At 36.3% G+C, this 11,383-nt stretch overlaps 1 protein-coding gene and 1 long non-coding RNA gene across 5 annotated transcripts; both read right to left on the bottom strand.

Moving 5' to 3' along the window:
- Nucleotides 1-332: 332 nt before the first annotated feature.
- On the bottom strand, nucleotides 333-6,402 carry LOC129294327 (PX domain-containing protein EREL2). Of its 2 annotated transcripts, none has more exons than XM_054932591.1 (10): nucleotides 5,922-6,402; nucleotides 4,653-4,763; nucleotides 4,422-4,520; nucleotides 4,132-4,218; nucleotides 3,095-3,203; nucleotides 2,111-2,901; nucleotides 1,747-1,911; nucleotides 1,418-1,660; nucleotides 954-1,172; nucleotides 333-792 (listed from the first exon to the last, which is right to left on the bottom strand). In XM_054932591.1, exons 1-10 carry the CDS (start codon nucleotides 6,009-6,011, stop codon nucleotides 559-561), a joined length of 2,148 nt encoding a protein of 715 aa, XP_054788566.1. In that variant the 5' UTR covers nucleotides 6,012-6,402; the 3' UTR covers nucleotides 333-558. The 2 variants fall into 2 exon arrangements, with proteins under 2 accessions (XP_054788566.1, XP_054788568.1); XM_054932593.1 differs by lacking the exon at nucleotides 5,922-6,402 and adding an exon at nucleotides 5,093-5,123.
- A 679-nt stretch (nucleotides 6,403-7,081) lies between these two features.
- LOC129294738 (uncharacterized) lies at nucleotides 7,082-8,467 on the bottom strand. 3 transcript variants are annotated; one of them, XR_008589442.1, is made up of 3 exons: nucleotides 8,258-8,467; nucleotides 7,948-8,167; nucleotides 7,082-7,826 (listed from the first exon to the last, which is right to left on the bottom strand). It is a non-coding gene; the product is annotated as an uncharacterized LOC129294738 (long non-coding RNA). The 3 variants fall into 3 exon arrangements; XR_008589441.1 differs by having other exon boundaries at nucleotides 7,082-8,164; XR_008589440.1 differs by having other exon boundaries at nucleotides 7,082-8,167.
- Nucleotides 8,468-11,383: the final 2,916 nt, after the last annotated feature.

Genomic DNA, 11,383 nt, shown 5'->3' on the forward strand with positions numbered 1-11,383 from the left:
TGAATGCACCTAAAAAATAGTTGCTCCTTTTCTTCTCGCACACTGGTATTTCATCTCTGACTATGCCCATAAGTCAGATTTACTAAGCAGTTCAGAATCAAGTTGACACGCAAATGCCTATAAACAATTTACCAAACTACAAATGCAATTGCATCTAAAACCCTTAAACCCGTGAAAAAAAGAAAAGCCATTATCTGTCAAATTCTACCCTCAATAAAATGTCAAATGACGGCAAGTGCATCACATCAAACCCAAACACATGCGAGCGTGAGTGTTTTTGAGAGAGAGGGGGTGAGAAAGAGAGGGGGAGAGAGAGAAGATACAATAGAACATTTATCTCAATAGAGTTCTAGTTCTGTTATTTGAGGTGTGAGGTTTACAAAAAGTGTCGTGCAAGGTAAAGGGCTCGTATGTGTGCATACCGCGGATCAAAAGCTTGTACATTAGAAAGTACGCTGAGGGGGATATGCTGCATTCAGCAAGATTGACTTATATATGATGATAGACCAGGATGAGAAACAGACACAGTGAGCAAAAATAATAATAATATACAGCAGCTCAGTTCACATTATTACTTTCAGTGTCCACAGGAGAATCATCACTTGCTGACGTGTCCAATTTGAGAGCATACCTTGTAATATAGTTCACCTTTTTTCTCAATCTAGCATTGTCGATGAATAAATCTGCTATGATCTTTTCCAATTCATCATCATAGATGACACCATCTTTTATGTCATCGATTTTATCTGCTTCAGACGCAGCGATTCCCCCGTCCTTCCCTAAATTTTCTACCTGATCAAATTTAAATGAAAAGCCTATAATTATAATGGGAAGTAAAGGGCAACGAAAAAGAGATCGCATCTCTAAGTTCATTGTATTAAAAGATAATTACAGCCCAACTCAATTGTAACTGGCGAAAGACCATTGAGTGGTCAATGGAAAATAACTTCTACCTCCGCTAGTAGGATGCCAATTCGATCATCAGATAATGCTAACTGGTTTGCAGTCTCTTCTAAAGATGACGAGTTCATTGTAATTTTATCTCGATATTCTGCAGGAAAAGTGATGTTGCACTGTTGAAGCTGGCTGAGCAGAAGCCTGCATTTCTGCATCAGATTTCTTGAAGCAGATTCGGCATGTTCCCTCTTATCTATTTCATATTGAAGAAATTTCTGGACAGTAAATACACACGAAAATCATCATCATGCATGCCATTCAAAATGGATTCATATGAAACAAAAAGGATTTTAACCAAGTGGAGTCTGGGAAAATGAAGAAAAACTCAAGCTCGAAACATGATGTACTTCTCTCAATAAATTATACACAAAAAATACATAAAGGCTAAAATGTGTGAAATCTTGCAGAAAAAGGGGGTGGGAAAACTAGAGAAATATCCAAACTGAAGATGATAACATACCTCAGTTTCGCGCTTTTCCTTTATTGACTCACTAAGCTCCCTCTTCAATTCTGATTGGGAATTTCGGAGAGATTTGACCTCTTTAACCAGGACCTTAACATCAGCTTTAGATTTTGCTTCTAGCTCATTATACTGTTTCGACAAAATTTCCAGCTGATCTTTAGTAGCATTCAAAGTCTGAAACAGTTCTTCTTTCTCCTGAACAACTGATTCCTTGGTTGAACTCTCACATGAGTTTTCACCCTGGGTATTGTATCATATGATTTTATTATCATGCAAGAAATGTGACTAAAAGAAACGTTTGATATCCATAAAACAAATTCCAATACCACTTCAGACTTTAGTTTCATCTCCGTTTCCAATGACTTTCGACGAAGCTCCTCCATATCCCACTGCATTTGGGTAAACCTTTCCCTCTCAATCAGAATAGCCTGTTGCAAATTTTCTTTACTCTTCTGTTTAGTAGCTTCAAGTTCTACTTCCAAATCCTTGACCTGAAAATACCAATCAGTTGTGGTCGTGTAATGAAGTTTGAGATTTTATATGTAGTGAAACTCAAAAATTGTGTAGGGCTCTGATGATCATAGATGCATTTATTTACAAATTACAACAAATGCACTTTGACCTTTCTCATCTTCGGTAAAATAGTGGTAGATGAGAAGTTATGCACAAGGAAATGCATGCAATACAAACCTTGGTAGCGAGAAAATCCTTGGCAGCTATTTCTTGATTTAATCTAACTATAAGGTCCTCCATGTCAGTTTTTGCAGTAACTAGCCTTCGCTGCATGGTTAAAAGAATCCTATTTAATTTATGGCGCTGATCTAGTGGAAGGACAACTTGAGCATCACCAGTAGAGTGCGTCTCTGCATGACCTATATCTGGTGTTCTGGACTCCATAGCATTTCCAGGAAGGTCAACAGAGCCATTTGGAATTCCAGTAGCAGAAAAGTCACCACCTCTCAAAGAGCTTCCATCACTTCCCACACTCTCATTTGAAAGCTTGCGAACATGACCAATAACCTTAGCATGCTCAGGTTCAGAGAAAAGCTCCATTGGGCTTTTAGACAAATGTGAAGCATTAAAAGCATTTCCATTATTTTTGCTCTCTGCAGCATAGCTGAAATGTCTGGCATTTACTTTATGCTTAGGAAGGCCTTCCAGTTGCTCTAAAATAGTCTGACCCATAAACAAACCCTCATCAATATTCGATATACCATACTTGACAAGCTTTTCTATTGGACTTGTCACATCTTCATCTAATGTTAAATCATCTGTGCCAACTTCAGAATTATCATCCAGCCCAACTCCTGGTGTTCCAAGTTCAGATGGCTCATATGCAGTATCACTACCATAATCTGACGCAATAGATGAACTGCCAGCACCTAACGATAGGTTTGAATGGAGAGGTGATTGCACAGAATAAGCTGTATTATTGGAAGCAGGATCTGATTCTAAATTCTGCTGATTTGAATCTTGAAAAGCTGAAAAATGTTTCAATGAGGTATACCATGTCAAAAATTTCACAAAGCTAAGAAGAAATGAACCAGGAAAAAACCTATAACTACAATTCTTGAGGTTAAAATATACTGCCCATTCACTAAAGTTGGTATAAAATAGGCAAACTTTACATGTCTTAGGCACAATAAATGCAAGATGCAATAGGAAGGCGCATACAAGCTCTAGCAGCAGCCTCTAATTCAAGAAAGGATGCCACTGCAGCACATCTAGATACATCAATGTCTGACAAAAGTTTGGTGATCCACTCCTCCAAAGAGCACCTTCTCTATAGCGAATGCAATGCAACGTGTTAGTCATTTACATGATAAAAAGTAAAAATAATAATACTACCTACATAACTCTTGCATCCACAATCAATCATTAGCTCAATATGAGATTACTAGAAAAATATGAATGGGGTCAAAGAAATTAGATGGAACCACTGGCACAGTTGATTAGATATTACTTTCTAAAGTATAAACAATGTTTTATAATATTCAATCAAGGAACCTCGCCTTTAATATATACAAGAAGGTGATTTTTTTCCATCCACCGTCAGTAGCTAAAGTTCCAAAAATATTCTGACAGAATTATAATTATACAATAATAACAAGCCTTATCCTGTAAAGTGCAGTCAGTTACAATATTGCATCATGCTATCATACTCCAACAACAACCAATTCTTCTGACATGTCATATACCAATAGGCCCTGTTTAATACCTTCCTTGAATATCACATCTTGGTCTTCTACCTCAACCAACTCTCTAAAATTATAGTTATACAGGCGTATGAATTAAAATAAAATCAATTGACATCATATAAGGCATTTCTCTCCCTCCACTTTAATAATGACTACTTCATCTTTAAAATTGCGCATAGATTTATGTGCCACTATCTAATCACAAGATAATGAAGTAACAAAAACAAAGAACCAGTAAGCTTCTATAGTGCCTTGTATTGATTGCAATAAACAAGAATACTAAATTAAGAAACTGGACAGATAAACTAGAAGAGCAGAGAGCAGACCCCTCAGAAACACCATACTCGCACCTTTTAATATTCCATAAATTTCCAGCTTTAATAGTGACCAAAAGTAAGACTAATTACAAGCATAACGTTCTTTATTGTTTCCTATTTCTATAAAAAAGTATAGACACTTAAGACAATTCAAGAATGCCACTTGCAGATCCATAACGCCAAAGAATTACATTACCTCTTCCAACAATGCTCGGCTTTTCAATCGTACGAGTCCTTTGGGTGGAGCTGAAGGAATGTTTTTCCTGGGAAACTCCTTTTTAAGCTACAAAGATAGATAATAGCAAAACAGATGTCTACAAATCAGTATAACTTAAACAGACACCAATACATATAAAGTCTTCATATAAACTAGAGTTTGCTTTGACAACTAAGTTGTCTGAATCAGGGTCAAATTAACTACTAACTCATTCAATTAAGGGGGAATAACTGATATACTAAGATGCAGTTGAAAAGGCAAAAACTTACATCTGAAAACAACTTTAAAAAATCATTGAACCTTCTTAGTACTCCATGTAGTGTTGTGATACCTTCTGGGGATTGTAGACCAATTTGAACCCTGTAAAACTGTCCCTAACGATGTTAAAAGTGCATACTTACAAAGATGATAATATTCCATGACATACCATGAATAGGCAGAATATTACAAATCAGTAACTTTGGTCATGAATATAAAGGAGCATTGATCAGCCTAAGTACCACAATGGGATCTGAATTTCTTGATTTTGGAAGAAAGACCCAAGAAGGTATCGTGACACAATAACTCCAACCTGTACGATGACTATGTGGCCATACTGTATCCCGTCCATTCTGTATGAAAGGAAGCTTGTCAATAAAAAGCTGATAAGATAACAATATGTAAACAAATTTCTAAAGACAGTCATAAACATATAAGCTATTGCCTATCAGACAATAACTGGATAAGGAAAAGCAAGCATAGGATTAGCTTATGAACCCAGAGAGAACATACCAATAGTGAACAAAGAAGACACGTCACAAAGTTGCAAAAACCGAAAAAGTAATGATAAAAAGCCAGCGCCTATACTAATGGAAATATTCTTATGTTTCCCCAAAATAGAGTACCTCCTTCAAATTGAATAGAGGAAAAGAAGAAAACTACAACTATATAATTTATAGACCTTCTCATAATATACAAAAAACACTTCTCTGCACAGCTCCTCTCCGGTCGTGGAATATTTCAAGCATTATCAAAGCGCCTTCCTCTTTGAAATCGTTCTAACACAACAATCCAATGCTTTCTGAAATTTCTTCATTTAGTAAAATATGAAAGTCGTGCTCAAATGGCACGGAGAGTTTGTAATAGAGAAATGTAAGAAGTAAATAAGAGATAGCTGCTTCAGCCTTCTGCAATATTCCTCCCTCAACAAGTAAATGAAGAATGGCATTGTTGCAAGTCCAAACACCATGTTAAACAAGAACAAGAGGTACCAAATTAACCCGACAGCTTCTGTGAGCAACAATAAGGACTCCGAATAACAAAGAAGCAATCATTACCACCGTCATAAAAACGCCGCAGCCTGGCTCGCACTTCTCGACAAACCCTGTATATTCAACTATATTCATTCATACCAAATATGCTCAAGAGACACGATTCAGCAAGATCGCACGTGTCCCGCAGATTTAAAATTTAGGAATCAGGTGGAAGGAAGTGAAGAAGTCGCAATTGAATCAGGCTAATAAATACCCAGCAAGCGATTAAGTAACTCAAATCACTAATTCCAAAAGAGGCCTGATTGGCTTCAATAAAGAGAGAAGATTAACCAGAATACTAAAAGAGACCTGATTGGCATCAATAAAGAGCGCAGATTGGCTAGAAAGTAGTGAAAGAGATCAAATTATGATTGCGCACAAAGATTATAGTGACTTAAGGAACTGAGACATCCGATTTCGTGTCATCGTCAGCATTAAGATATGATTAAGATAACTGCGAAACAAAACAGAACTGACCCAATTCCGTGGTGGAGGACTCCAGTCCATTCCGAGGGGCAGCGGCGAAGTCCCATCGTGCCTGTGCTTGGGAGGACTCTGACGCAGCATATTGTTCCCTTGCCGCCAGAATTTGCGTTCTCTTCTTATAATTTCATAACCATAACATCACAGACTCACAAGAGCTCCCCGGATGGAATTGTGATGAGAGTGAAAGCGGCAGCACAAGCTAGGGTTTAAGCGATCGGATCGGAGAGCCAGCGGAGCCAGGTGGCATCCGCACCTTCAACCACAGGGCACCGCGCACGGGGAAAATTAAACAGACTAAGAGAAGCCACGAGAGCGTAGCACGCGTGAAATCTTAGGGTCACTGTGGATTCTAAGCTTTGTTTTGATGCTATTGCAGGAAGAACAGTCACACCTACCTGTCTTCTTCTGCAATCGCATTGAGCTTCACGTTTAGCCAAGGAAGACCCAGAATCAACGACAGCGAGCCATTCCGACGTCGCATCCCACAATTTCGGTTTTTGTTTTTGGCTTTTTCCTCTTTTTTTTTTCCCCCTACTTGGTCCCGTTTTGGGATAGACCTGGGCTTCACTAAACGAAGGCACGGCAGGCATACCATGGGCCCAATACTTTTAAGAACATTAATGGGCCTAATTTTTGGGTTCAATCGGCAACCACTTTGCGTTGTTGGATTAACAATTGGTAACCATTTATAAAGGTGGAGAAAACCGACAGGCACCGGAACAATGATTCAGCAAGCTGCTCAAGTGGTCCAACAATGTGAAAAATAATTGGTTTATTGTTATTTTGGGATCAATGGCATACGAATTTTACAGGTAGAATCTCATTGATGAAGTCAAATCGACTTGCGTCGTCACCTTCCACTAACAGTCCTAAAGTTCCTTTTTCTGTATTCCGTTTCAACTTCAACTATTAACGTGTAATGTAACTTGTTTTTTTCCATTAGGCCAAAAGAGAAAAATAGTGGGGATCGAAAGGAATGATGCATTCTCCCGTATAACTCTATGAGGAAGAGATGGTCCAGGGTCCAGACTCCAGACTACATGCCCACTGCAAGTTATTAATTGTTACGTTACGCTTCATCGTTGTCAAACTTTGCTATTACTTTGTTGCTTTCTGCAATCTACGGAGCATTTAATTATTAGACTTGTGAGGGAAGCTAAAGAACTGAGATTTTTAGATTCAATTTTCACATGAACCCAGCGAAACTTGTGACATAATAATGGAATCATACAATTCCGAATCAAATTACATATGGTTCACGACACGAGGAATATAGCAAATTTTCCCCTCCCAATGACTTTGGGTTGAGAGACAGAGTTCTAAAGATATGAGAATTAACACAGGAGCGTCTCTAGACAAGACCACATGCCGCCTGCACCCTTGAGCCAAAGCACCTCATCACGCCACAGTGGACAGTGGTGGCCTGTCACTAGCAACCGCCGTTGAAGAAAAAAGGAAACAAGTTGTGCGCCTTTCTGCTATGAAGGGATGGGCTAATGATTGTCTGCAAAACAAAGAAGAAGAAAAAATCACACAACGTGGATTTATTCTGTCCAGTAATTCAAATGATTCTTGATTACTTGATTTATTTCAGCATTGTCATGAGAAAATCCCATAAATTTGGATCATGAAAAGAAGGAGCTATCTTGTATTGAAGGAGAGAAAATCAGAATACGGAAGAATTAAACATTAAAACAAAAAAAGAAAGAAGGGAGGAGAGGGTGAGGGTGAAGCTTGCTTGTACGTATTGACAACGAGCGGCACTGGTAACGTACAATTTCTTTTCTGCTCCAGAGGAAAAACGAAGCCTCCGCTTCAACTAATGTCGAAAATTTTCACCTTCATGTGCGTCACGCCTGCGTGTCTCTTTTACCAAACTGGGCAGTTTCAAGGATGCTGCTCAGAAGAACCGAAAACATCAAATGCGTGAAAAGGCACAGAACCTATTGGAGTTGAGAATTAAGGGCCACAAGAGGTAATAAAAAAGAGATCATAGCAGAGTATATATCAGATTTACTTTTGTTGGAGTTGTTCGATAATGCATCCAGTAGCTACAGCGAAATGTAACCGTAAGCGTCGGTTAGCTCAGTTTCCAGATCGGAGCAGACGGAAGAGATCTGGTATTTCGTCACCGGAACCTGCATGAATATGTGGTGATGTTCTCAAGAAAGAAGACAAACGGCGGTCCCTTCGTTAGCTCTGTGTGCTGCGACAGCACCTCCAAAACGAAAATTCTGCTGCAAGAAAAATAGGAGGAAGAGATTGAGACAAATCAATTGTCATATCTGGACAACGAATTAAACCACGGGCCAGAAAAGTTATGAAACCTGATGTATTGGTTGATAGTACTGTGAGAGAGTACAGGTGACGATGCAGATCATCTCAGCGGTTTTCCACAGCTTTCTTGAATTGTGGTTGGTGGAAATTCCGTTTGCATGAAGCCTTTACAAACACAGTTCAAGAAAGCTGTGGAAGATCACGAAGAAGACCATTCATGAACAGTCGTGTAGAGAGAGAGAGAGAGAGAAGTGGGTGAAGGACCATGGAGCATGGGTGTGGATTGGTGAACCTCTTAAATAAATATATGTAGCAATGGAAAATAAAGATAGCAATACTGATGGTAATAATTTTACCGTGCACCTCAAAAATAGCAGTCACCGTGCCTTTCTTAATTCCTTTTTTTGGGTGCATAATCTAAAATATTAATTGATTTAATGATTAGTGATTTCAAAATATATATCCTATATCTAGTCTCGATTTAGTGATTTGATACGATCTGATATATTGATTCGATTTAATGATTAAAAAAAATCTCAACTTTGAGTTTTTTTATTTTAATTTTGATTTATATCTCATATCAACATATAATCTAATCTAATTATTATGAATTTACTAAGCATTGCTTAAAACATATGCAAGGAAATTATTTATATAATATGAACATGAACTTGATGATCTTTTAAATAAAATCAAGCGTTTAAATTTTGCGAAAATAAAATAAATTACATTTGGGAGAGCTATTTCTAATAGATTTGCCAATCTTCAGATACATAATTCGATATGTTGTTAGTAAAAAGGTTAAAAGATAATATTAAGAATATAACTCGATATTACTAGACCTCGTATTAAAAAACGCTTGAATAAACATAAATTTATACTAGAAATTTCACTTGGGATGTTTAATTACATATAGTACGCCTGGAAATAATAAATAGAAAATATACGCATTCTATAGCTCATGTACAATGTGACATTATTTTGTGGCACTGTTACTTTTTAAATAGTTTGATTTAATGAGGCTATTTAAATACATGCCTGTGTGACATAAACATTTTATCAAGTTGTGGTCCACACAAACTAAGCGGCTCATTGATCCACGCTGATTTTAAAAATGAAGGCATGTGAAGTGTTTTTCTGCGTCCACGCAAGCAAAGAAGTTTTTCGATCTGAAATAAGCAAAGAAGTTAGACCACGTATTAAACTCATTTATTACTTTACGATGACTTTTGAATTTGGATTATATAGCCGGTTTGTAATTAATACCAAGGGAAACTATAAAAATAAAAATAAAGTGACCGCCAGAAAAAAAATTTTTTACCAAAAATAAAAGGACATTGGTGTCTTTTTATCTTGTTTTGACTTTGTAGCTTTTATTTCTCAATTAAAGTTGCCTTATTGTCGGGGGAAGAAAAAAGCTCACTTGTCTATCATTATACATTAGAAGCAAACAATTCATGATTAAAAAAAAAATCCGGAGGAAGATTGAGATGTTTGCAGAATACATATGAGAACTAAAAAAATAGAAAAAAAGCAAAACAAAACAAAAGGTGAGGTTAAATGGCTGCCCTGGGTGAAAATGTCAAGTCCGTGTGTATTGCCACCCATAAAATGCCAAAGCATGTCGGATCAAATTGGACTAAAGCCACTTTGTTAAATTAACTTGCACCTACTACTCTCACTCTACATTAACACCACAAAGCTTTTACACACAGAAAGGCGGATACATGTGAGGGGGAAAAATGTGTGATGGGGCAAGTAAACATTGTTTTTTTTTTTTTCAAGGGGAAAAAATAAACATTTGAAATCAATACACATTTGTTTGTTTGAGTGGCCACTATTTTTGCTATAGGCAGATTCTTTCAGCGACACAAAACAAGTTCTCTTTTTATCTTTTTTATATCCATTTAATATTCATTATTATTGAACTATATTCATTCGGGCTCAGATAGAGATATTTTTTCTAACATTTCGGCTAAAAAAAAAATTCTAACATGTTTTTTGTTTAATTTACAATATTTGAATTCGAATTGCTAAAAAGTTATCAACTTTCTTGTGCTTCGTCTTATTGATAAATCAGTTACTATTTACTTTTAAATTTATCAGGTGTCAAAATTTAAAATAAATCACATTTATTCAAAAATCATGTCTTGTCATGAGCGATTCCTCCAATTCTATTTCTAGAAGAGAGTGAAAATGTTTATATTGACCCTATTTATAAAATATATCAATAATTATTATATTTATCTTTACCATTTTATTCCTATTAAATATAGAAATGTTTATTAAATGATAAATTATTTTATTTTAAAGTAGGTATATTGAATAGAGGTAAAGTTAAAATTTTATTAAATTTTTAAATAAAATTTGTAAGGTTTAAGTTTTTTTTTTACTTTGATAAAAATATTAAAAATAACTTATAAATAAAATTAAAGTGTGAAAAAATTTTCCCCTGGCATCATCAATCGGATTATGTTTTTTGAAATACTGAGGCTGGCTAACTCGATAATAATGACGATGATGTCAATTAACATAACCTGCGGTAATCGGCTTTTACATGTGACGGTTATGACTTAACGAATATACACGTGAGTATGCGCCGCATCGTTCTAGAAATTTGAGCTTTCTCCTTATTTTTTCTGGCCGAAAGTTTGCCCAACTCTTGACATTAACTGATTGCTGCTAAACGTGATGAAACGACTCTGATAAAGTCAATTGCTCTTGCGGGCTCTGTCTCTACGGAAAATTTCCATTTTAAAAATATTGAATTCTAGCCTTTCTTTTTCTTCTGTTTTTATTTGTGTGCATGTTATTTCCTTTATATCTGGGTTCCATGCTATTGAGTTTTAAAGCAATTGTAAAAGCATAAAACACACACACACACACTCTCCAGGCCTGGGCTGAAACTGACCTGCAATGTCCCATTAACAAAATGAAAGCTATAACTGTGCATTTTAAACTAAAACTTTGAAGCCAAGATTTTTTTTTTTTGAAAAAAAAACATGTGTATACATTCGTATATTGAAGCTTGGGCCCTTGAGCCTAAGAGGGAATATGCATACTTGTGAAGACCATCCAAAGGTAGACACTAACAGCATCTTTTATTACTTGTTTTTAGAATAGTCTTTTGTTTTAAAAAATAAAAGATAAAAAAAATATGTTTAAAAAAGTAAAAG

Source organism: Prosopis cineraria, unplaced genomic scaffold (assembly GCF_029017545.1).
Source record: "Prosopis cineraria cultivar Desert tree isolate PC_DT_omini unplaced genomic scaffold, ASM2901754v1 PC15, whole genome shotgun sequence".
In the NCBI taxonomy this organism is placed as follows: domain Eukaryota; kingdom Viridiplantae; phylum Streptophyta; class Magnoliopsida; order Fabales; family Fabaceae; genus Prosopis; species Prosopis cineraria.

What these genes read in the sequence shown, in the direction of transcription:
- LOC129294327 (XM_054932591.1), bottom strand. Translation starts at nt 6,011, where the DNA reads ATGCTGCGTCAGAGTCCTCCCAAGCACAGGCACGATGGGACTTCGCCG. An exon ending in GTCCTCCACCACGGAATTGG is followed by an intron (nt 4,764 to 5,921) that starts GTCAGTTCTGTT and finishes CCTTTCATACAG; the next exon opens with AATGGACGGGATACAGTATG. An exon ending in AGAGGCTGCTGCTAGAGCTT is followed by an intron (nt 2,902 to 3,094) that starts GTATGCGCCTTC and finishes AACATTTTTCAG; the next exon opens with CTTTTCAAGATTCAAATCAG.